The 25240-nt window shown below is 54.1% G+C and overlaps 3 protein-coding genes across 6 annotated transcripts; 2 read left to right on the forward strand and 1 right to left on the reverse strand.

Annotated features, from left to right (window-relative positions):
• Nucleotides 1-5073: 5073 nt before the first annotated feature.
• Nucleotides 5074-8431, forward strand: AP5B1 (adaptor related protein complex 5 subunit beta 1). The gene is made up of 3 exons (XM_069471520.1): nt 5074-5089; nt 5423-5590; nt 5691-8431. Exons 2-3 carry the CDS (start codon nt 5441-5443, stop codon nt 8172-8174), a joined length of 2634 nt encoding a protein of 877 aa, XP_069327621.1. The 5' UTR covers nt 5074-5089; nt 5423-5440; the 3' UTR covers nt 8175-8431.
• Nucleotides 8432-13885: 5454 nt separating this feature from the next.
• RNASEH2C (ribonuclease H2 subunit C) lies at nt 13886-15132 on the forward strand. Its single transcript, XM_069471525.1, has 4 exons — nt 13886-14147; nt 14330-14523; nt 14601-14720; nt 14987-15132. The coding sequence occupies exons 1-4, from the start codon at nt 13976-13978 to the stop codon at nt 15011-15013; spliced, it is 513 nt and encodes a 170-aa protein (XP_069327626.1). The 5' UTR covers nt 13886-13975; the 3' UTR covers nt 15014-15132.
• A 57-nt stretch (nt 15133-15189) lies between these two features.
• On the reverse strand, nt 15190-21911 carry KAT5 (lysine acetyltransferase 5). Of its 4 annotated transcripts, XM_069471522.1 has the most exons (14): nt 21884-21911; nt 21718-21784; nt 21322-21390; nt 21095-21231; nt 20653-20808; nt 20489-20563; nt 20301-20375; nt 19714-19962; nt 19548-19637; nt 18284-18424; nt 18109-18202; nt 16036-16195; nt 15828-15909; nt 15190-15743 (listed from the first exon to the last, which is right to left on the reverse strand). In XM_069471522.1, the coding sequence occupies exons 1-14, from the start codon at nt 21893-21895 to the stop codon at nt 15609-15611; spliced, it is 1542 nt and encodes a 513-aa protein (XP_069327623.1). In that variant the 5' UTR covers nt 21896-21911; the 3' UTR covers nt 15190-15608. The 4 variants fall into 4 exon arrangements, with proteins under 4 accessions (XP_069327623.1, XP_069327625.1, XP_069327622.1 ...); XM_069471524.1 differs by lacking the exon at nt 20653-20808; XM_069471521.1 differs by having other exon boundaries at nt 21718-21911.
• Between the last annotated feature and the right edge of the window lie 3329 nt (nt 21912-25240).

Here is a 25240-nt window from a genome sequence, read left to right on the forward strand (position 1 = left end):
CCCCTGCCTTTCCCAGGGCTCTGCCTTTGTGCAGCCGGAACTTCCCTTGTCAACCCTCTACTCTGATCCTGGACTTTTTTGTTCAGCTGACGTTAAGTGAGCACCTACTACGTGCTTATCTTTTGAGGTAAATCCAGGAGAAACAACATTGATGAACACTGTCTAGGAGAGAAGTGAATTTAATTCATTCAGTCAACAAATGTTTATTGAGCACTTTTGTTGTGCCAGATCTTGATGGGCTGGTCCTTGGTAGGTACTCAGTGGACAGTGGTGAAGTCCTCACAGATGGCCCCGTACACAGGGGCAACCCCAATATCTGGAAGGCCAGGTGGGGAAGTAGAGGGTGAAGCCAGCCAGTGGAACATCTCCACATGCATGAGAGAATCACAGCACGGGGAACGGAGCCCGGGACGAGGGAGTTGTGTCCGTGCTGTTCACTGCTTGTCGCTCCAGCATCTTCAGCTGTGCCCGGCACAAAGTGGATTATCAATAAATATTTCTTGAGTGAATAAATACCCCATTTTCTTGTGTGACCTGTTTACCTTTCATGTTCCAATTTTTGGTAGAGACATAGATACAGAGCAAATTTCTATATTAAAAGGAAAACAATACTACAAATTCAGTGACAAAAGGCAACTGACGACTGGCTGGGAGAGAAGAGAGTACAAGGGACTGTGGAGAAAGTGGCCGTCGGAAAGGCAGTCACGATCATGTCATTCCCGTGCAGAAACTCAACATGACCACGTCTTTCCATTTCCCAAGAGAAGTCAGAAATCTAGATTTGTAAGTGAAATCTACTTATTTTTATATGTTAGCTCAAATTTGAAAAAAAACAAGGAATGGGTCAAACAAAACACCTTTGTGGGTTAGATTTGACCCGCAGGCTGCTGGTGTGTGGGCTGTGGTTCACAGGCAGCTTTGGAGCCAAACAATGTGAACCCGGGTGAACACGGAGCTAAACTGTGAGCCCCATGGGGACAGGCACCTTCTGCTCTGTTCACCACTGTTTGCCCAGCACCCAGCACAGGGCAGGCTAGATGTCATTCATCCATCTCTTAATTCAGTCAACAAACATTTACTCACACCAACCATGTGCTAGGCACTGGGAATTCTGCGGTGCAAGGCAAAGAAACAAATAAGGAAGGTGAGCAACGCGGAACATTTGAGTACAGCGAGGTGCCAGTGGCAGGTGGGGGTTGCTGAATGAGAGCTAGGAGCCAGCTGTGCAGAGCAGCGAAGAGTGTGGCCAGCAGAAGGAACAGCTGCTGTGAAGGCCCCAGAGCAGGAGTGAGCTCAGTGTGTGCACAATGAACCCAAAGGCTACAGGGTGGGGTAGTGGGGCAGGAACTGAGGTTGGAGGACCAGGTTGGCCATGTTGTCACGTGAGGCGCTGTTAAAACCCAAGTCAGGGGCTGGACATGGTGGCTCACTCCTGTAATCCTAGCACTTTGGGAGGCCAAGGCAGGAGGATGGAGACCAGCTGGGGCAACATAGTGAGATCCCATCTCTATAAAAAATAAAAAAAAATTAGCTGGGCATGGGGGCTTGTGCCAGTAGTCTCAGGTACTCAGGAGGCTGAGGTGGGAACATAATTTGAGCCCAAGAGTTTGCGGTTGCAGTGAGCTGAGGACACCACTGCACTCTAGCCCCAGCAACCCTGTCACAAAACCAAAAACAACCCAGGTCAGGACCCTGTCTCCCCTCAGCTCAAACCCTCCAGCAGTTTCATTGCTACTGAAATAAAATCCCAAGGCCTGGCATGCCCTGACCCCTGCTGACCTCCTAACCCCCTTCTGGCTGGGTCCTTGGGTGCCAGCCACACTGCCTGTTCCTACATCCCCTGAACGGGCCGGAGCCTGCTCTCAGTTCAGGCCTCCTCTCCCACTGCTCCTGCCTGGAACGCTTTGCCCTGAACGATGACTGGGAGCCTCTCGCCATTGAGGTTTCAGCCAGTTGTCCCCTCTTCCAAGAGGCCTCTTTGACCACCCCAGCTAAATCCCTGCCCCACCCCCACCACCTCTGTTCCATTACCCTGTTCTTTTCTCTCTGTAGCACCTTCACTCTGTGAAATTTTGGTTTCTTTTTTGCTGTCTGTTCTCTCCATGAGTACAAGTTCTGCACTGGAGGGAATCCCTTTTAAAACACCATTTTTAGGCCGGGCGCAGTGGCTCACGCCTGTAATCCTAGCACTCTGGGAGGCCGAGGCAGGAGGATCGTTTGAGCTCAGGAGTTCGAGACCAGCCTGAGCAAGAGTGAGACCCCATCTCTACTAAAAATATAGAAAGAAATTAGCTGGACAACTAAAAATACATAGAAAAAATTAGCCGGGCATGGTGGCGCATGCCTGTAGTCTCAGCTACTCGGGAGGCTGAGGCAGGAGGATTGCTTGAACCCAGGAGTTTGAGGTTGCTGTGAACTAGGCTGACGCCACGACACTCTAGCCCAGGCAACAGAGTGAGACTCTGTCTCAAAAAAAACCCACCATTTTTATAGTTTCATTTATATATAATTCATATACCATAAAATTCATCCTTTTACAAAGTATAACAATTTGCTGGCTTTGATATCCTCACAGAGCTGTACAACCATCACCACTATCTAATTCCAGAATGTTTTCATCACCCCACAAGAAAACCCTATACTTAGCAGTCACTCTCTGTGCCTCCCAACACCCCACCCCTGGCACCTACTACTCTATCTCTGTGGATGTGCCTATTGTCCCTTTTAAAGCATCTTCGCATCCCCAGCACCCACTGCAGTGCAGATGCCTTAGTTGTAGCCCACATTTTACAGATGAGAAAACCAAGGTTCAGGGCCCCTCAGGAAACTGACTTTCCCTTTCCCAAGCATTGTGTCTGGTGTCTCCCCAGAACAGGCCGAATGCGGGAGGATGGAAACTCAGCAGGAAAAGAAGAAACACAGTGAGGGCATCAAGCGGAGAATTTGCAGCTCAGCCACCTGGCAGTGGCCCACACCTGGGCCCTCGAGGCTGGGATGCCACTCTCCTCCCGGCTGGGCCTGATGATGGGCTGAGCTCTACTCTGCCTGGCCTTTGCCAGGGACAGAGCCAGCACCGACCTCCCATAGGGTAGCAACACCTGGGCAGGCAAGTGAGAGCAAGGCCCATCCAGGGACCCGGATACCCAAGAGGGCTGAGGATAGCTGGTGTGGGGGGATGGCCTGGGGCTGTTTGCTGAAGTCCAGGCTCTACGCCTGAGTAGCTCTGTGACTTTGGGTAAGTGACTGCACATCTCTGGGCCTCCCTTTCCTCATCTGTGAATGGTACTCACCTTTGGTACTTGGGGCTGCTGTGAACCTCAGTGAGTCCATGTTGTTGCAGCCATCAAGTATTGGAAACCACACGTGCATTCCCTCCCTCCGAACCCTCAGCTCCAAGGAGCCAAGGCTCAGATAGGCTGGAGGTTTGCAGAGGCCATGCTGTCAAAGGCTGAGCTGGGGCCAGGGGCAGTGTCAGGCCTCCTGACCCTTGGAAGCCTGTCTCCTCAACTGTAAAAGGGGTTTAATAATCATTCTTGCCTTACCATGTGTGGTGACGGCTAGGGACATGCAGTTACAGCACCCTCTGGGCCTCAGACAGGGAAACCAGACAGGCTCCTATTCCAAGCTGCCTTCCCTCCCTAGGGCTGCTCTCATGCTGGCCTCTTTCATCTTAGGTTTAATTAGCCGGGCTGCCCCACCCCACCGCCTCTTGGGTGGGAGTCATCATTCCCATTTTATAGATGGGGAAACTGAGGCACCTAGAGGGAAGTGGTTTGGGGCTGCCGCCTGTGAGTCAATTGTGGAGCCAGGGCCCAGAGGAGCCAGGACCGGGCTTTCTGGCTGGACCTGTCCCTCCAGGTGGGTCCCTGTCTCCAGCCCCATGGTTGGCACCCTAGGTACCCAGACAGCCTTCTTTCCAGCACTCTACCCCTTAGCTCCCCTCCACCTCCTATTTGGAGCTGCAGCAGGATGGGTTAGGGAGGAGCTTGCACAGCCTGGAGGAAGTGGAGAGGCGAGTTGGCAGCTGCTGGAATGGGGGCTCAGGCCTGTTTCATCTTCAAAGCGGCCAATTATGAGCCAGAGGTGTTAGGCTGGTGGGGGATGGGGTTTGGACGCCTTGGACTCGGTTCTGTGCCCTGGAAACCAGCGGTCATTGGGGCATCTGAACCTGGGCCAGCTCCCTGGATGCCCCCAAACAGCTCGGGGCCAGCCCTCTGGACAGTGCTGGGTTCCAGGCCTACTTGGACCTAGGTCTCCCGCAGCGAGGTCGCTCTCCTCCCGGGCCTTGGTTTCCCAGGCTCTGCTAGGCGTATGGCGAGCCCCGTGACCCACCGGGCGCCAACCCGCAATTCCCGAGTGGATCCCGTTGTTTTCCGGCTTCCTTTCTACTTATGGCCTGCCCCGCCCGCGCCGCCTCGGCCCCTGCCGGCCGTCGGCGCGGCCTCGGGCAAAGGTCAGGTGCTCCCGCCGGGCGGCGACCCGGGCGCCGGCTCCTCGCCTCCAAGCCGAGCGGGTGGGGGGCCCGAGACAGGCGTCGGGGAAGCGAAGCCAAGCCCTGCGGCGCCCGCCCGACCGGTTCAGCTGGGGCCGCGGTGCGCTGTTTCTGCGGGCGCCCTGGGACCCCACCTCTCACGCCCCTAGAGGCCACCCGGGAAGCCCGAGGACCCGCACCCCACGCCACCCTCAGGGGCCGCGAGCGTCCGGGGCGGGATGCAGTGCGCCCGAGCGCCGGCGGGGGGCGCGCTGGCTGCCCTCCTGACCGGCTCGGCGAGCGCAGGCGGGACCTGGGCCGCTGTCCGCCGGAGGGCCCTGGGATCGCAGCCCCCGCGCCGGAGAGCCGGGCCCACCCACCACCGGGCCTGCGGCGGTTTCGGGGAAGGGGGGCCTGCCGACGGGACAGTTACTCAGCGCCAGCGAAACCGGCGAGTCGGCACCTGCCGGCTGCGGGCGGGGAGGCGGCCCCGTTACGCCCCGCCCCCGCCCCCGCCCCCGCCGGCCTTGTCGCCCCCGCGCCGCGCCTCGCCCCGCCCCGCGCCGCCAGCCCGGAAGGAGCCGGCCGGCCGAGCGCCGGCGGCGGCTGAGTCAGGCAGTGAGAGCGAGCCCGTTACCGCGGGCGCCGGGGGCCCGGGCGGCGCTGTGGTTTCGGTGCCGGCCGCGGGCGGCCTAATGAGCGCTCCGCACGCACCGGCGCCCCGCCCCTGCTTGCCCGCAGGAGCCTTGGCGGCCCGCCCCGGCGACACCCCCGAAAGCTCTCGGTTTCGTCTTGGGACCCTATGCAGGGTCCCTGCTGGAATCTGCGAGACGGCCCTGGGAGGACGGTAGCCCCTTCGGGGATGGTGGAGGGCGCCCTCTGGCGGCCTCGGGATCCCGCTAGTCTTCGCAGCCGGGGCCGCCGTCCCGACGCTCCCGGTCTCCTCCGCAGGGACCTGCGCGCCTGACCATGGGACCCCTGAGCCGGGAAGCCTGGGCCCAGCGCCTGGCGGCCTTCCGGGCCAGCCCGTCTACCTTCATGGCAGATCCCGAGGGTGAGGATTTGGGTCGCGACTTGCTGAGCGACCTCAGGAATGAGAAGCTGAGCGAACAGACTAAGGTAAGCCCGGCACGTGTTCCCTCCCTGGCCCGTGTGGTTACCCCAGCCTCCCGCGTCCTCAGCCTCATCTTCATGATTCTCTCCTAACCCCCCGCCCCAGGTGTCCTTGCTGGTCCTGAGCTTGGAGTACCCAGTCCAGCTGTGGCCTGACGCCCCTGCGGCCGAGGTGGCCGCCACCTCCCTGTTGGACACCCTGGTCCTCCTACCCCCACGGCTCTCAGCTCTCCGGCGGCTCTTGTTGCTGGCGGCCACCACAGCCCTGGCGGCAGGAGGCGCGCTGGGCCCCACCTCGGGCGCCTCCTGCCGGCTGCTTCCCCTACTGCTTGGCTTGGCCTCGGGCAGCGACCTGGGACCAGGCTTTGGCCCCACCTCGGAACAGCGCTCCCTACAGGCCACAGCGTGTGAGTGTCTGCGAGAGCTGGAGAGCTGCAAGCCTGGGCTGCTGGGGGGCGCCCTGGGGCTGTTGCGGGGCCTGCTGGGGCAGGCGGGCCCCGTCCAGCCATTCAGCCTGCTGCTGGCACTTGCTCTGCGCAACACCCTGTTGGTCCAGTCCCGGGCTGGGGCTGGCCTGCGGGGCCTGCTCATGGCCGGCATCTCCCCCACTAGGGGTGGTCCCTGGGACTGGACACTAGTTGAAGAGGGTGATGTCCACCTTCAGCCCCAGGCACCCAGCTGGCCGGCAGCTGAGGAGGGGGAGCGTGGCCTTGAAGCTCGAGAGCCCAGCCCTGAGGAGGCCCGGGAGCTGCGGGCTGCTGTGGCCCAGCTTCTAGACACCACCTATCTGCTCACGCCTGTGGCCCAGGCCCAGCTTCTGTGGCTGCTGGGCTGGACCCTACGGGGCCTGCAGGGACAGCCACCAGCGCTCTTCAAACCGCAGCTGGTACGGCTGCTGGGCACAGCACAGCTGACGCTCTTGCACGCTGTTCTTGCGCTCAAGGCGGCCTTTGGTGAGGCACTGTTCACAGCCCAGGATGAGGCCTTGCTGCTCCGACGGCTTACCTTGGCTGCCCAGCACCCAGCCCTGCCCCTGCCCACTCATCTCTTCTATCTGCACTGCCTCCTGAGCTTCCCTGAGAACTGGCCACTGGGCCCGGAAGGTGAGGAGGCTGCGCCACTGCTGCTAAGGCCCCAGCTCTGCCATGGTCTCCTGCCCAGTCTCCTGCATGACCCAATGGCCCTCCTGGCTCGCCTGCATTTGCTGTGCCTGCTCTGTGCCGAAGATGAGGAAGAGGAGGAGAAAGGCCTGGTTCAGAGCCCTCGGGGCTCCCTGGAGGATCTAATGGCCGGCTTGCAGCAGAGGGCAGCCCTGGAGGGGGGCCCCCGGGCTTTGGCTACTCTCTGCTTCCAGGCCTCATACCTGGTTGCCCGCTGCCTGGCCGGGCAACCTACGGTGCTGACACCCTTGATCCATGGACTGGCCCAGCTGTACCGAGCCCGGCCTGTGCTGGCTCCCCACTTTGTGGACCTCTTGGATCAGGTGGGCCCTGAGCTGGGGGAGCCTCTGAGGGCATTGTTGCAGCAGGAGGTGGTATCCAGGCCGGGCAGGGATGAAGCTCTTCGCTGGCACCTGCAAATGCTGGCAAAGGTGGCAGATGGGAGTGCCCAGAGTGCCACCCTCAGCTTTCTACAGGCTGCAGCTGCCCACTGCACAGGCTGGGACCTACAGCAGGCCCTGCTGCGGGTCTGCCGGGCCCTGCTACAGGTGGGTGGGGGGGATGGCCTGGCAGACTTGCTGCAGGCACTGGCCAGGCAGCTGGAGGACCCTGATGGGCGGGACCACGCCCGCCTCTACTACATCCTCCTGGCCCACCTGGCAGGGCCCAAGTTGGGGGTAGCCCTGGCCCCCTCGCTTACTGCACCTGCACTAGCCTCTTCGCTGGTGGCTGAGAACCAGGGCTTTGCAGCAGCACTGATGGTGCAGGAGGCCCCAGCCCCAATTCGGCTGAGCGTGGGGTCCCGAGAGATCAAGGGCCCACTCCCTGTGCTGCAGCTCCAGGTGGAGGCGCTGGAGCCCATCTATTCTCTGGAACTGCGCTTCCACGTGGAAGGACAAATCTATGCACCCTTGGATGCTGTCCACATGCCCTGCCTGTGCCCTGGCCGCCCTGCCCACCCTCTGCTCCTGCCACTGCAGCCCCGACGCCCAGCGCCCGCACGGCTGGATGTCCATGTCCTTTACACCGCACCCACTGGTCTCACGTGCCATGCCCACCTGCCACCCCTGTCTGTGAACTTCTCTGACCTCTTTCTGCCTTTCCCCCACCCCCCAGAGGGGACCGGGCCAGGCTTCTTTGAGGAGCTCTGGCATTCCTGCCTGCCAGAGGGTGCTGAGAGTCGTGTGTGGTGCCCGCTTGGGCCACAGGGGCTCGAGCCCTTGGTGTCACATCACCTGGAGCCTTTTGTGATGGTGGCTCAGTCCCCCACCAGCTACTGTGTTGCAATCCGCCTGCCCCCAAACTCGAGGCTGCTGCTGCGGCTGGAGGCGGCGCAGGGAGATGGAGCATCTGTGGCCCTGCGGACTGATGACTGGGCCGTGCTGCCCCTGGCAGGAGACTACCTCCGAGGGCTGTCAGCTGCTGTCTGAGCCCTGGGGAGGCCAGGTGCGGGCAGGACTATGGCCCTTGTGGGGACTTGCCTACTAGGGGCTGACAAAGGCCAGGACACACTCCTGTAGCTCTTCTCCCAAAGATCTTGCATTCACCAATGACCCTCACTGGTGGTTTTCTTTTGGGCCCTGGCTGGGAGCAGGCTCACCGGGGTGGGGGTGGGGAGGTCTGTCTTAGTGCGTTTTTGCTGCTATAGTAGAACACCTGAGACTTGGTGATTTATAATGAACAGAAATTTATTGGCTCACACTTCTGGAGGCTGGAAGTCCAAGATTGAGGGGCCGACGCCTGGCATGGGCCTGCTGCGTCATTCCATGGCAGAAGACAGAGGGTGAGAGAGAGAGAGCATGTGAGTGCGAGGGGGCCAATCTCATTTTCATAACGAACCCACTGCTGTGATAATGGCATTAATTCATTCATGGGAGAAGAGCTCTTGTGGCCTAATCACATCTTAAAGGTCCCAAACCTTGATAGTGTTACCATGGCAATTAAATTTCAACATGAGTTTGGGAAGGGACAAACATTCCAACCATACCATAGTCATAGGCCCCAAGAAAGCTTCCAGATGAAATCCCAGGACCACAGGGCTCCGTGGTTCCTGCCCAGATGCTAAGACTCTCCAGAGTCCCTGCCTGGGAGGCAGGAGAAGAAAACATCCTCTGCTTCTCAGAGAAGGTCTGGCCTTGCCCTTGGCCACACAGCAACTCAGGAAGGAAGCTGGAGCTACAATTTGGGTCTTGTGACCTGTGGGCCAGTGCTTTTCAACCCACGAGGTTTGCAGGGTCACTGTCCTGGGGTGCTCAGGCTGGGCCAGATGATGGGCCCACAGCCAGGAACAGTGAGAGAGGCCACAGTGGCCAAGTGGCCTCTTCCTGAGGGAGAGAGTCCTCTCCAGGCTGTGCTGACTGGAGCCAGCACTGGGAAGGGCCTGCTAGTAAGGTTTGGGGGCTGAAATAGGGGCCCACATGATCTGGACTAAAACTAAGCTGACTTCTCCTAACCTCAGCCCCTGAGAAACCTAATCTGTGCTCAGGAATCTTCTGGTAAGAACCAGTTCCCCTAGTTCATTTTTCCAAGTATGCAAGACACTTGGTGTTCAGATGTGTTGAGGCCAACTCTGCTGCCAGGCACATATGTGTTGCCTCAGTTCATCTTTGCAACAGCTCGGCAGGGCCCCGAAGATGAGGAAATCTGTAGGCCAGAGGGGTTGAGTGATTTTTCTAAGGTCACGTAGCTGGGTGGTAATAGTGTTTTGTCATCCTGTAGCAGGTTTCCATTACTACACACTGTCAGGGCAGAGCTCTTAGGGCCACAGAATCCCCAGGCCTCTCAGCCCTGGGCCAGCACCCCAGATGCTGTCAAACCAGGAGTCAGCAGTGCTGGGTGGGAGAATGCCTGGTAGCTTGGGCTTTGCTGCTCCAGTGGAAGGGCCTGTCCTACTGCCCCTGCCTCTTGGGCTCCCAGCCTGCATGTTCCCTGGGGGCCAGCCCTGCCCCTCCAGATGGGGTGGGCTAGGAGAGGAAAGGAGGGCCTGGGGCAGTGGGACCTGTGGCCAGGTCAGGCCTGTGTCAAACTTGAGCTGGGTGGTAACTTGCTCTGTCACCTGGGCAAGCCATTGCCAAATCTAAAGGGGTCAGTTCTGGGAAATGGAAACTTCTCTAGCTGTTTTCAGCAAAAAGGGATTTAAGACAGAATCAGGTACTTACAAAGTCCCTGGGAAAGCTGCAGAAGTAGGCCTCCAGGAAGCCACCACTGGAGCTGTTGAATTCCAGAACTTACTGCCCCGCCTGCAATCCAGCCCCTCTCAGCACCCAGGAAGCTGGGCCTGGACCCTGGGATGCAGGGTGAGACTGTCACCATTGCCTCTTGATACCCACAAAGCCAGAGACCTGATGCTGCTGCAGAGAGACATCTCCAAGCCTGAACCTGCAGGACATACAAGGAAATAAAACTTTGTTTCCTCCATCCACATCATTCAGAGGGCATCTAACAAGTGGAGTCAATCTCCCAAACAGAACTCCAGTGGCAAGGGAATCCAGAAATGCAGTTTTCTTTCTGCTCACAGATGCAGAAGGTGGTGTTAATCCTTAGCCTAAGATTAACATAATTGTTCCGTGTAAGGACAGACCATCTATCCTTTCATCTATCTGTCTATTTACCCACCCAAGCATCCATCTCCTCAAGTGCTGGACACCAGTGACCCCCAAGCCCCCTGAACTGTGCTGCAGTGGCCATTCTTATGGACCTCTGTGACAGTTTCTCTGGGGTATGTACCAGAGGCGGAACTGCTGAATCATAGGGTCTGCATATGCTTAACCTGACTAAGCAATGTCTGAGCAAAGGCTTTTGGCTTTACATCCTCTCAGCGTGCCTAGGAAGTCACGCCAAGGGGGGGGAAGGACACCGCATCGCCATCCAGAGACTCCACGCCTTGCATCCTTGGCAGCACATGCAGCTGCTCATAATCAAGCTTCCCAGAGATCTCAGCAGCAACACCATGTTCCTGGGCAACTATGCCTCATACAACCAGAAATTCTTCCCCAAAGGAGAGACCCAAAGTCCCGTTCGTGAGTTACTTTGTGCACCTGTGCAGACGTTAATGATGTTCACCAGTTGCTGGGTCTCTGCTTCCAGATACACCAGTACCCTTCCTCACCCTGAAGGTAGGCCTGGCCTTGAGCCCAGCTCTGGCTAATGAAACGTGAAGGGTGTCAGTTCTGGGGCAAAATGTCATTGCCAGGGCCAAGTTTTCCAGACTTCTCTTCCCCTGTTGTGGCAGTTGGAAAGCGCATGTTGATATAGTTTAGTTATAATCTCACCTTGATATGTTGTTGCGCTGAATTATCAAGTTAATCATCAATAACACACTTTATATGTAACAAGGGAAAAGATGGGGGGAAATATTGGTTACTCTCTGTGCTACATGCAAGGAAGTATGGGTCTTCTGTGCAACGAGTTACAAGGCCAATATTAGGGCCGCCAGATTCAGCAAATGTATTATACGGGATGTCTAGTTAAATTTGAATTTTGTAGAAACAACAACTAATTTTTTAGTTGTTAATAGGACACACACTAAAAAATAAGTTGTTTCTTAAAATTCAATATAATTTTATCAGTTAACCCTAGTTTTTAAATTTTTCTTCCAAACCCATTCTATATTCCTTTTGTCCTCAGGGATCTTTTACTTAATGAGGTGACCCAAACCTCATTCCTGAAGGGTCTGACTTGGTAATTCTGCCTGTGTTGGGTCACTTGAGTCTTTCATTAATGTTGTCATTGAACCTGGCAGTCCCCAGATGTCTCAGGATCCCCTGGGTATGACAGCCTCCTCCTTGTCTCCACTGTGTGGCAGCAACAATTTCTTACTTGATAATCAGGATCCATGGCTCTTTTAGAGATATTGGTTCCAAGGCATGAGCGGGCAAATGACAGGGTGGCAGTCTCCACTTCCAGTTCAAAAGAACCACAGCAGTGTCCGTTCATGGCCATATTCTTCCTTGGATCCTGAGGCCTCTACACCTTAGGTGGGATGGGAAGTCAGTATTTTGTGAGAGGCTTCCAGGGAGGAAGACAATGATGGCAGCATAGGTCGCCATCTCCCAATGTTGCCTAGAAAAACAATATGGAGTGAAGAGAAAAGAAAGATAAAACTACTCAAAACTTGAAGACAAGAATGCTCAAACATAAAAATAACTGTGCGTAAAAACAAACAAAAAACGAATGACAGTTCATGATCTCCCCCCTTGCCATGATTTGTGGTGAGCCAAGACTCCCAAGAAAAACGGGGGGCGGGGGGCAGGGAAGAGGGGAGTTAGTGATGGGGCCTAAGCTTGATCTAAGACCTTTCCAGAAACACTTAAGTCCACCCTGAGCCTGAAAATGTTAAAAAGTGTCTGCAGTAGGTCAAAGCTGACACTACAGGGAAAGGATTTAAAGACACATGCAAGATGTGAAGTCACGATCTTTGAAACAGACCCTGGGAGAGCAACTACACAAAAAGGAAGTTAGAAGTGCCCTCTAGCATTTGGATGTGAAGAGGGAGCAAATGGAGAAATTTCATGCTCCTCCAAAATAAAAGAACAAAATGAGAAGACCCACAACCCCTCTCCCCACTCAAAACAAACAAATTCACCAAAGCATCTAGACTTTGCAACATTGACAGAAGAGGGCACATTATTTGGGACCTTATAAAATACCCAATACCACAAAAATGAATATGAAAAAGGCTAATAGGTTCATACAGAGTTTATTACAAAATATCAGAAAATGGGCCAGGCATGGTGGCTCACGCCTATAATCCTAGCACTCTGGGAGGCTGAGGCAGGCGGATTGTTTGAGCTCAGGAGTTCAAGACCAGCCTGAGCAAGAGCGAGACCCCATCTCTACTAAAAATAGAAATTATATGGACAGCTAAAAATATATATAGAAAAATTAGCCGGGCATGGTGGCGCATGCCTGTAGTCCCAGCTACTCGGGAGGCTGAGGCAGTAGGATTGCTTGAGCCCAGGAGTTTGAGGTTGCTGTGAGCTAGGCTGACACCATGGCACTCTAGCCCGGGCAACAAAGTGGTGAGACTCTGTCTCCAAAAAAATTAATTAAATTAAATTAAAATAAAAAAATAAAGAAAAGGTTGTCTTCTGATACCACCAGTAACATTTGAGATTGTTCTAAAAATGCTAGCCAAAGCAATTAGAAAAAAAAAATTACAAGATGTAATGAAGAGACAAAAATCATCATTATTTGAAAGTGATATGACTAATTTTGGGAAACTCAAGAAAATAAAATGAAAGATACTAGGAGCAACAAAAGAATTCAGTAGATATCTGGTTTAAAAATTAATATATAAAAATCAATGGCTTTGCTATAGAAAAGGGGTCTAAAAACTGGCCTGCTGGCTGGGCGCGGTGGCTCACGCCTGCAATCCTAGCACTCTGGGAGGCCGAGGTGGGTGGATCATTTGAGCTCAGGAGTCTGAGATCAGCCTGAGTAAGAGCGAGACCCATCTCTACTAAAAAAATAGAAAGAAATTAGCTGGACAACTAAAAATATATAGAAAAAATTAGCCGGGCATGGTGGCACATGCCTGTAGCCCCAGCTACTCCGGAGGCTGAGGCAGGAGGACCGCTTGAGCCTCGGTCTCAAAAATTAAAAAGAAAAAAGAAATAAAGAAAGAAGGGAAGACAGAAAGGGGGAAGGGGAGGAAGGAAAGGAAGAAAGAAAAACCAAAACAGAGAGAATTGCGAAATCTAAAAGACGTAAAAAGAAAATGTTTATAAATTACAAAAAATAAGTCTTTGTACAGCAAAAATCACCTATACCCAGGTTCCAAGGCAAATCACAAACGGATATTTTCAATGCATTTGAGGAAAGGGTTGATGTCCCTAACAAACTAAAACTAAATAACTTACCTACCAACCCAATATAAAAAGCGTCCTTTTTTTAAATTTTATTTTTTTTACAATGAGTAAAAAAAATTAGGCTGAGGCAGGAGGATCGCTTGAGCCCAGGAGTTTGAGGCTGCTGTGAGCTAGGCTGACGCCAGGGCATTCTAGCCTAGGCAACAGATCGAGACTCTGTAAAAACAAGTATAAAATATTTTAAAAAATAAAAAATTAATGGAAAAAACCTTGGACTGGAACGCAGAGAAGCGCCTCTGGGAGAGACTGCGCTTCCCAGGGGGCTCCGCGCGCCCCGTGCCCGGCCTCCCGACAGGCCTTGCGCGCTTTACGCGCCACCTTCGGCCTCAGCCCGCTAGCGACAGGACCGCGGCGAAGGGAAAATGGAGAGCAGCGACGAGGCGGCCATCGAGAAGCACCGCGTCCACTTGCGCCCAGTCACGCTGCGCGACGCAGCCCCCACTGCGCTGCACCTGCTGCCCTGTGAGGTGCTGGTGAGCCAGTCGGCCCCCGTGGGACGCTTCTTCACGCCCGCCATCCGCCAGAGTCCGGACGGTAAGCGTCGAACTACGAATCCCGGCAGCTCGCGCGCCGCCGGCGCGTTCCTCGGCGCCGGGCTCCTGGGGATCGCGGTTCACCTAGAGGTGGCGGGAGGGCCGCCGCGGGCTTGCCCCGTTGGGCTTGGGCCCTAGGGCCTGGGTCGGTCCCTGACCGAGGCCCTGTACCTCCCTTTCCAGGACTGGAAGTGTCGTTTCGGGGCCGCAGCCTACGGGGCGAAGAGGTGGCGGTGCCGCCCGGCCTCGTGGGATACGTGATGGAGAACGAAGAGAAGTTGATAGGGAAGCAGGACTTCTCGGGGGGGTTGGAAAATGACAATCAGGAAGAGGAGCGGAAGCCGGTGGAACCCTCAGAGCCGCTGGAGCGGGACTTTGTGAGCAAAGGGATAGGGTTGGAAGCGGGTGCGGGCGGGAGCCGCGGTCCCAAAGCTGAGCGAGGCCCCTTCCTCAGGACCGTTTTATCGGAGCCACCGCCAGTTTCAGCCACTTCACCCTGTGGGGCCTAGAGACCATCCCTGGCCCGGATGCCAAAGTGCGCGGAGCCCTAACTTGGCCCAGCCTCGCTGCAGCGGTGAGTAGAGGGATGGGACACCCCTGAATCTTGCCCATGAGAGGATTTGGAGCATTAGAGCTGGGGAAACACTGCGGGGCAGATGGAACCTGGGCTGACTGCAGGATTCTTCTGGGTAGCGTGGGAAGAGTGGCTTCTCTATTACTTTTCTCTGGCCTGTCTAGAAGGGTTATCATTTTCTGAGCAGCTGAGTCCCTCCCTAGGTATGTAGACCACTCATCCACTACAGCTTAGAAATCCAACAGTACAGGTGACCCCTGTTGCAGATTCACGCACAGGTGCCAGAGGACTGAGAGCCAGAGCTTGACACTGAAAGCCATCGATACCTTCACAGCAATAAACCAGCTCTTCACTTTGGAGCCAGAGTCCATCACTCCAATAAACAAGCTCTTCACAGCACCTGAGTCTGTGGGTGCCTTGGAGCCCTAAGCCAGCATGGCCCCCTTTCCCACAAGAACTTTTCATGAGTCTGGCCTATAGAGACAATTTATTGCCAGGGGCAATGGGGTAAGAGAGGCCAGAATTTTGCAGCCAGTACCCCACCCCCACCCCCAACTCCTACTTTACAAAAGAAATTTTTACAATCACCAGCCTTCTGTACAGAGTTACCCCCACCCTGCCCACCTCACTGTACACAGCTGCCTGGCTCCCTCTGGTCCCTGGTTCAGAGTAGGGCTGGCCCTGCAGCCAGCTGACCCTGGAGTTGGCCTGAGCCCTGAGCTCGCCTTGGTGCTGGACATCACCGGGCCCCTGCCAGGCCTGTCCCCTCGTCTCAGAGCTGTCCTCAGCCCCATCTTCAGTGTGCCTCTCAGGAGCCCCAGTGGGGCAACCCATGGGCCACCAGCCCCAGTCTTGCCAGCTGTCTCGTCACTGGTGGGCAGTGCCTGGTCACCACTTTCCCCTCTTGCTCCAGTCCTTGGGAGTGAAGTGCAGACACTTGGAGTCAATCCGAAGGAGCCGCTTGAGCATGGCCCGCTCGTGCCCATCCACGATGTCCTCTGACAGTGTGAGGATATACTGGCCCTGGTAGGAGCAGCAGCAGGTGGTTAGCCCACATGGTGCCTGCACTCTGCCCCACACACCTGTCTCCCCTGCCCACCTACCTACCTTGTAGTAGTTGATGAGGTTGAGGTACTGCAGAGTGGAGATGACATCCTCCTTCTTGATGCTGGTGATTTCACTGATCTCACTGTGGGAGGGCAAACGTCAGGTCCCCTGAGGGCCTACATCTGTCCCCGGGAGCCCCAGGAGGGATAAAGCCCAGCAACAGACAAAGCCATGCCATGCACCCCCAGGTAGGTGGGGCCAGGCTCACTTGATGGTAATCTGTGGCCTCTCCCCGCTCTCCGACTTCAGCCCCATGAGGATCTCCAGGATGGTCTGGGACCAGTAGCTTCGATAGGATAGGAGGCCAAGGTCTGAGAGGGGCTTCTCAGGGGTCCCTGTTTTCCCTTCCACTTTGGAGAGTTCATAGCCTAAAACAGTGGAGCAGGAGAGGGTGGTTAAGTGGTCACAGATGGACACAAGCGACATTTAAAACCACAGGTTGCAGAGGTAGGCTGCCTCATTCCCATCCTGGTCCTGCCACTTGGTAGTTCTGTTAACTTTGGGTATGTGGCTTCTTTGCTCTGTGCCTCAGTTTCTTCATAAAGGACTAACGAGTATTCACTCTTCCCCTGTGTGCTGAGCATGATGAGGGGTGCTGAGGGCAGAGAGAGGAGCAGCTGCAGTCAACTACAGGGGGTTGCCAAGGAGCCAGTGAAGGCTTCCAGGCAGTGGGAATGCAAAGAAAATGGCTCATGGAATAAAGTGCCACCACTTTTCCTCTGCCATCCCAGACTCTGGGCTTGTGAGGAGGAAAGTGAGGCAGACCCCCATCCTTGGTCCAGGCCTGAGGATGCTTGAATTCTCTCAGTCAAATCAGTCCCCTTAACTGTGACCTTGGAGTGTTGGCTGCTCTAAGACCAGGATGGCCTGACTAGGTGGTTGTGAGGATGCAAGGAGACAAGGTACTTCCCAAGTCAGAGGCCATCCCTCATAGTCAAGCAGCTGACCTCCACAGTGGCTTTTTCTCTATGTGTGCTGACAGCTGGGCAATGGCAGGCAACTCCTGGCAAGATCCTCAGGGCCCTGCAAACCCCCAAGCAGCTTCACATCTCTGTGGCAGGTCTTCATTCTCCGCTGTCAGGGGCATCTCTGCTACTTCTAGAAGCCCTTTCTCACTGTCAGTCATAACCAGCTTCATAATGGACCTTACCCTTTCTGTTTTCCTGCCTTTGGTACATCTTTACTGGCCAGTCTTACCCTCCTGCCCAATCTCCTGGGACCGCCACCAAGCAACCCAGTGGTGAGAGGACAGAGAGGCTGGTATTTGGGGAAAGGAGGCGCAGAAGGGGTGGGGCAACCTTGAGTCCCTATTCAACTTTGCTGGGGCCACACTGCATGTAGAGTCCTAATAGATCAACTGGAAGCCACACTCATTTCCTCAGCTACAGGGACTCCTGTCCCCTCTCTAGTGAACACCCACCCACCCTCTGAGCTGCCTGGAATGGTGTTTCTGGTGCTCTGCTGGACCCTGCTCAGCAGAACTGAGCATACCTCCTGGATGGCACCACCCACACCCCATCTCCACTGAGGGCTAACCTCCAAGACTGAGTTAGACTAAGTTTAAGCATCACCTACTCTACCAGGTTGAGAACTTCCTAAGGATGTGATCCATCTGGGTAGCATTTGACCAACAAAATTTCTCAAATGACCATGACCTTGATCAAGTCAAGCCTCCGTGGTTTCACCAGGCAAACAGCTAAACCTTCCTCCCTGTCTCCCTGATCAGAGCTTGGTTATTCCAAGGGTTCAGTGAGTAGAGGTGGATGGAATTGGGGGTGGGGATGGGAGGGTAAAAAGCAGGGAAGCAGAAGGGACCCCTGGAGGTCAAGAGGGCACTGAAGAGACTGACCTGACTGAACACAGGGAGCAGGGGACAAATCCATGCTTACGTCTGTTTGTTAACAGCACTTTGAACATGCACTGCCTACAAGGCTCAGGGGACAACTGGGGAAATTAACCACTGGTTCTTGCCCAAGGACTTGTATTGTGGCACACAGTACTAGACAGATGAGCAATTGGCTTGTTAAGCTCCTGCCTGTGGCCCTGGCAGAACAGATGAGTCAGATTTAGGAAAAGTTGGGTATCAGTGTGAGGCTAAGAACCTGCCTGACACAAGCCAGGATAGTCACCCTGAGAGGGCAGAGAACCTTGGTGGAGTGCCACCTTTTTTTCTGGCTGGCTCCCCCGATGACCAGGCTGCACAGCCAGAGTTGAGATTCTCTGCACATGAGGCACCAGCAGTGGGTGCACTACCCACCAGCTGGGCAGCACACATACTCACTGAACTCAATGAGCAGCTTGCCGTAGCCCCGGCGCTGGTAGGGAGGCAGGGTTAGGATGCAGGCCACATTGTAGTCTTCTGTTGATTCCTTCTCCTGCAATAGAGGAACAGGTGAGTGTGAGGGAAGGGACCCGGCTCAGGACAGAGCCAAGGGACAGCCTGGGTGAGCACTGACCTTGGAGAAGTAGCCCACAATGTGGAAGCCCTTGCAGTCATACTCAGTCATGACGTAGAAGAGGAAAGGGTCTGTATCATAGTATAAGGTCTTGTGGTCGAGGAAACACTTGGCCAAAAGACACAAATTCTGGGAGTAACTCTGCAAGGGAAAAGGCCTGTAACCACTCTGGGTACTGGCCCTGAGCACAGCCAGTGGTCCAGGGTCAGCCAGGACCTTCTCTGTGCTGTGCCCTAGGCCGACAGGCGAGGAGCATTCCTCCCTGGGGCCTGACCCATTCCACCAGTCAGGCTGTCCCCACCGCTTAGGCAAGGCCACTCCTCAGTGTTGAGGAACCCATGTACAAGCTCCATGATGGTGTTCTTGACCACCTGCCTCCCTGGTGAGCTGGGAAGGTTCACCCCTGCTGCTTCCCCTAACTCCATCAAAGCCTGGCTGGGGCTCTCCGTTGCCCTTTGCTGTATTTAACAACAAACTGACGTGGCTCCATGAAGCCAGACTCCAACACCAAAGCTCCTGAGAGCTCTCCCCTGTTTGACAGTCTTGGGAGTTCGCTGTCAAAAACCTAACAGTCTATGTCCACAGTCACACCTCCTGGGAACTTACTGTTCTAAGACAGAGGCAAGGAATTCTGGAATTTAACAAAATAACAGCTTTGAGGTTCCCCCAGCAAAACTGTGGATCTTGCTGCTTTACTTCTGCATACAATTTATCCTGCATTTCAGACATGGCTTTTTAACTACCTACTGGGCACTGCCACTTGGATGCCCAGGTCCACACTTAATACAAAATGAACAATAGTTAATGGAGCATCCTTGTCACCTGAGCTCAGTCCCTTGTAAGAGCATTCCCTCTACCTCTTACCCAAAATGATCTTCGCATCATCTCTGTACATTAGTGCCTGCGCCTCAGAACCCTACTGCTTGGAATTCCCTTAGCCATCGAATTTCCTCAGCCACTTCATCCTCCATGTCAAGGCTCAAAGATTACCCCCATGGGTCCTGCTCACCCACCCTCTGTTTCACCCTGGGATCTAAATGGCCACTTGCATGCCTATCTCCCCCGTGGACTGTAAACTATCAGAGAACAGAGGACATGTCTAATTCCCAGTCATCTGTGTACCCTCCAGCACCTGCCCTACAGTAGGAACTCAATAAAAACAGGCTGAACTGATCTCTTAGCCTGACTGGTCAGTGATTTCCTGAGCAGGAAGAAACTGCTCATCTGACTTACTCCAGGGCCCCACTGCCCCTCAGCTACTAACCTTGTTCTTACGTCCATCAATCTCAAAAAAAGAGATGGTTCCCTTGCGGTAAATCTCGTTGCCTGGCGGATGTCGCAGGTCGCACTTGGTCTGAGGAAAAGAGGAGGATCAGGGAAAAGGGCAGGATTGGGGTGCTGGGAGGGCAGCCTCCCTGGACCCCTCATACCAAGTGACGCTGAAGACACTTGAGACTACGGCCATACTTGAGGCAGAACTCGCACAGGTAGAGGACGGGCAATGTAGTGAGCTCTTGTGGGTACGGGGAGAAGTACCACGGCTTGAGGCGGTGCCGGCCCAGCTCGATGCACTCAATGTTCTTCATCCGGGTGACAATGTCGTCGTGGCTCCGGTCAGACACCAGGCTGCCGGTCATGCGTGGAGCTGATGGTATTCCATCTGAGCTATCCTGGGAGTCCTGCCCAGGGCCAGTGGAAGACACCAGGTTAGAGGAGACAGCTCAGCAGGACACTAGAGCTCACAGCCCCTTGACAGGTTTCCTTCTTCAAGCCTAACAGCAAGCCTATGGGGGAGGTACCATAAGCCCCCTTTTCCCAATTAAAAAAACTGAAACTTTGAGGGATAACTTGGAAAAGATCACCCAATGGCTGATCTGAACCATGCTCTGCCTGGCTCCTAATCCCACCACTGCCCGCCACCCCTTATTTTTAAACCGGTCACTGAATTAACTCTCCACCCTGCCTATATCCCCTCCTTTTCACACAGCTTCCCCCTTCTGCTGTTTCCCACACCCACCTCATCGGTGCCCAAGCAATTTGATTTTCGCTTCCGTCCTGGCTGAGCTGCCACTGCCCTACGGGCGGATCCATTCTGCAGATGAGACAGGTGGTAGGAATAGAAGGGTTGGCTGTGAGATGAGCCTGAAAGGGGCTACCAGTGGGCAGAAGACAGGAAGGGAAGAAGAGATGGTTTGGGGAACTCACCTGGGGGAAAACCGAGGCTGGGGCTGTCTCACTGGGCACCGGAGTTGCTGGTGAAACCACCTCCACCTTCCGTTTCTGCAGAGAAAAACCAAGAAAGGTGGGTCAGAAGGTAGGGAAGGTGGGACCTGAGAAGAAAGCAAGGTCCCTGGAATTGCTGAGGGTACCGTTGAGCGGTGGTTGGGCTGCAGGCAGGAGCTGGAGGAGAGCGGCTGGTCAGGCTCGCCACCGGGAATGGCCTCCCGCTCCTTGGGCAGGTTGAAGCGGAGTGTGATCTGGACCGGGATTGGCAAGGTCTTCCCGCTGGCCTGGGCGGAGGCCGGCTGTAGAGATAGGTCCAGGGTCTTCCTCTGGGGTGGGGATGGTGGTGGGATGGGAAGGGCAGGAGGGGCCCCTAAGCATGGAGTGTTCAAACCCCACCCTCTGCCTTCTCAAGGACATAGGAATAGCTATTGGACTCTGGGAACTACATCTGTAATTTGACTCCCATCCTCTGCAAACTGAAGTTAGAGTGGGAGAGTGCCGCCTCCTGCCCATCCAGGAGCCCATAAGGCCAAGATATGAGAGAAATAGGCAGGAGAGAAGAGGTGAAGCAGGGGACCTACTCACCACCTCTCTCTCCGGAGAGCCGGGGCGGGACCCAGGAAGTCCGTTCTTGGTAGGAGTCTTGGCCTCTTTCTTGGGGAATTGGATCTTCTTTAGGTCCAGCCGCTCGTGGGTCACCCATTCATCCAGGCGTTTGTTGACTGCAGCAGTGGAGGTGGCTCAGGAAGGAATGCCACAGGCTGCCCCCCAACCCTACCCTGCAGCCCATCTCACCCAGGCCCAGAACTCACAGTCAATGTAATGGACGTAGAAAAGCTTCCGGCCACTAATGTCCTTCACGCTCAGGATCTCGGCCAGGGCTATAGGAATAGCACAGGCAGGGACCTTAGACGGGCCAGGCCATGAGACTCCACCCTTCTACGACCTGAACCCCACCCCCAGACCAGATCCCTAACCCCCCGCACTTGGTAGCTTTCATCCAAGTCTCCTTCAGTCACCAAGCGCCACCCCCTCTCCAAAGCCCCGCCCTGTCCATCTCTGAACGGCTAAAAGCCACGCCCCTCCTTTAGAGTATGCGCCCCGCCCGACCCAGGATTCCAGAGGCCCCTCCCCCTCCCGGGGGTTCTGTTGATTCCTCCCGCCCCTCGCCCTCTGGTTCCTAAGCCCCGCCCACCGACGTCACTCACGCCACTCATCTTCGTTGTCCTGGTTCCGCCGCAGCACGGGTAGGCGGCAGCCCTCGATTATCTCCCCCTGGGGAGACAGCGCGGCGCCAGGGTCGGCTACTGGGGGGCCTCGGGCTCTACCCACCTCCCCTGGCTCCCTCCGCCCCGCCCCGGGCACCGGACTCACCACCTCCGCCATCTTCCCTCCCTCCACTGCCACTTCCGGCCCCTCTGGGAGACGTCACTTCCGGGACCGAGCACACCGCAGGCCGCGGTCCACCGAAGCCACTATTTAGAAGAGGATCTTTGGGAGACGCCACGACCCTGCTGCAAGCGGGTAGCTGGCCCGTCTGGTTGGCGGAAAAACTGGGTGTTTTAAGCCTCGGGCCGGGTCCTGGATGGGATCCCACAACGTACACAGCGATTGGAGGAAAACTGAGTCCGTCACGTGACGCCCACCGAGTGCGCCGCGGGTCACGTGGATGCGGCGCGGGTCACGTGGCACGAGTGTTTCGGCTTTGTCGGAGGGCTGTGCTCTGGCGTCTCCTAGCGGCTGCGGGAGGTGTCTCAGGTAGTGAACTGCGCGTGCTCGATTTGGGCGGCCTGGAGGGCTGGAAGAAGCTATTTGAGAGGCTGGAGGAGTGTGACCGAAGGGGTCACAATCCAAAGGGGCCAGGAGTGCCTGGCCGAGTGGGTGGCCTTCATTCCGTAGGCATGGGAACTCACGGAAACTCCTGGCTTTGTTGTCTTATATATTAGGTTTCTAATTTTTAAAATAGTACGTGCTTTATTCATTCGTACATTTAACAGATACTTAGTGAGTCCCTCCCATGTGTCAGGCACTATTCTTGGAGTCTGGAATACATCAGTGAACAAAATAAAGAGCTCTGCTTTCATGGAGCTTACATTCTTTGGTATTCATAGGGAAGAGATGGGTACAGATAATAAGGAAATATATTAAAAAGTAAATTATTTAGTCTGTCAAAAAGTGATAAGTGTTATGGGAAACCAGAAACACTGAACAAGATAAAGGAGAGAGGCAGGCAGGCTGAAATTTTAAATAGAGTGCACTGGACAGACCTGGATGAAAATGTATTATTTGAGCAAAAGATTTAAAAGGGTGAAGGGGTGAGCCACGCAGATACCTGGGGGGAAATGTTCCAGAAAAACAGGCCGCAAGAAGGGGGAGGAAAGTATAACTTTACATCATTACCGGAAAATGTCCACAGTGAGTTTTGGCTCAGTGTCTTATAGACCAGGAATGGGCAAACGATGGCCTGTGCCCCAAGGCCAGCCCTCTGCTTATTTCCTTACTGCCCACAAACTGAGAATGACTTTTCCATTTTTTCGTGGTTGGTAAAAAAATGTTTCATGACATGAAAATTAAATGAAATTTAAATTTCGGTGTCTATAAATAAATTTTTGTTGGAACACAGCCACATTAATTCATCTACATATTATCTATGACTCCATGCACATTAAAACTGAATAGTTGTGTCTGAGATGTATGGTTCGCAAAGCCTAGGATGTTTTCTATCTAAAATGTTTGCTAACTCTTGCTTTAGACTATTGTGCTAATTGGTAAATTGGTTCTCAATGTGTATACTGGTCTGTGATTGGCTCGTTCACTTAGCAACGGAAACTGAACACTTGGTACTAAATATTCCATAGCACTATTTTAATGGCTAAGTAGTGTTTTGTTATTTAGATGGAACTTAGCTGCCATAACTACTTTCCTGTTGTTGAGTATTCAAATTATTTACAATATTCTCTATTATAAACAATGCAACAAAGAGCATCCTTATACGTACAGCTGTCCACATATTCATCCCAGCATGATTTGCAGTGAAGATACAAGTGGGGCAGGCTATATTTGCATTTCAGAAGGATCACGCTGATGGCAGTGTCCTTGGATTGGAGGAGGTAAGACCAGAAGAAACCAATCAGAAGGTGTTGAAATCAGCCATTCACTGATGACAGTCAATAATGTTTATCCAGGGCCTGCTAAATATTTCAGTAAGCACAGTTTTGGTCCCTGTCCCCTTGCAAAGTCACCAGTGGCCTCCCACATTGCTAATCCATTGGCCACTTCCCAATCGTCAGAGGCATTTGCCATGGTTGGCCACACCCTCTTTCCTGAAACACTCTTCTTGTCTTCCCAGGACACCAGTCCCTCCCAGTTTCCTTCCTACTCTTCTAGCTGCTCCATATCTCCTTTGCTTGTTCCTCTTCCTGTCCCTGACCTCTGAATGTTAGCAGGCCCAGGTTCAGTCCTGGACTTCATCTTATATTCACACTCCCTTTGTCATCACCTTGAGGCTCATGGCTTTAAATATGCTTTATCTGCTGAGGTTTCTCAGATTTGTCTCTTCGGCCCAGATCTCTTCCCTGAGTTCAACTCTCACTGACCACTGAGCATCTCCATTTGGATGTCTACAGGGCATGCCCTAACCAGACTCCTGAGCTTCTTTTCCAACCTGTTTCTGTCACCATCTTTCGTGTTCCTGTCAATGACGGCTTTATCCTTCCTGCTTCTCAGACCAAAAGTCTTAAAGTCATTCCTGACTTCTCTGCTGCTCTCCCGTTCGATTTGTCAACAAATGCTCTTGGCTTTATCATTCTCGTTGCCTTTGCCCCTGCCACTCTGGGCAAGCTACCACCGTCTCTTCCCAGAACTATTGCAGTAGCTTCATATGTAGGAACAAGGTCCTTTAAAAATGTAATTCAGACTACGTCACTGTGATCACAATCCACCAACAGTTTCTCATTTACTCAAAAACAAATCTTCACACAAATCCAGCCTCCCCTTCTCCCCCACCCCCTGATCATGGCTCCTCCTCATATATCCACTTGGTTTTCTCCTTCACTTCATTCAGGTCTTAGCTCAAATGTCGCCTTCCCTGTGAGGGCTTTTCTGACCTCCTGATTAAATTTGCCCACTCCCGCGCCACTTCATTTTTCTACACAGCACTTATCCCCCGCTGTCAAATAATATATTTTCCTTATTCACTTATTTACTGTCCTTCCTTTACCAGATTGTAAGATCAGTGAGTGCAGCATTTATATATTGTTTTGTCCACTGCTACTCTCCCAGCTGCTAGGATAGTGCCTGACTCCTAGTAGGAGTTCCATTAAAGACTGCCAAATGGATGAGGCACATAGCCTCACCAGGGAGCCAGAGGTGTGCACCGACAGTTCTGCCGGGAGTCCTATAAGATGGCAATGATGCCCAGGGCATCTGTCAAAGGAGACACTGACCCAGGTGGGGGTCCAGGAAGGTGTCTCTGAGCATCAGTTATCTGATCTATGACTTAGAAAGAAGTTGGAGACATTCCAGGCAGTGGAGACAGCAACACAAAGACAGACAGAAAAAGAGGAGAAAAGAAACAACCAGGTTAACAAGGCATCAGTCACTGAACATTAATTGAGCACCAACTATGTATTTTTACCTTTTTTTTTTTTTTTTTTTTTTTTTTTTGACAAAGTCTCACTCTCTTGCCCGGGCTAGCATGCCATGGTGTCAGCCTACCTCACAGCAACCTCA

Source organism: Eulemur rufifrons, chromosome 6 (genome assembly GCF_041146395.1).
Source record: "Eulemur rufifrons isolate Redbay chromosome 6, OSU_ERuf_1, whole genome shotgun sequence".
NCBI classification, from domain to species: Eukaryota; Metazoa; Chordata; class Mammalia; order Primates; family Lemuridae; genus Eulemur; species Eulemur rufifrons.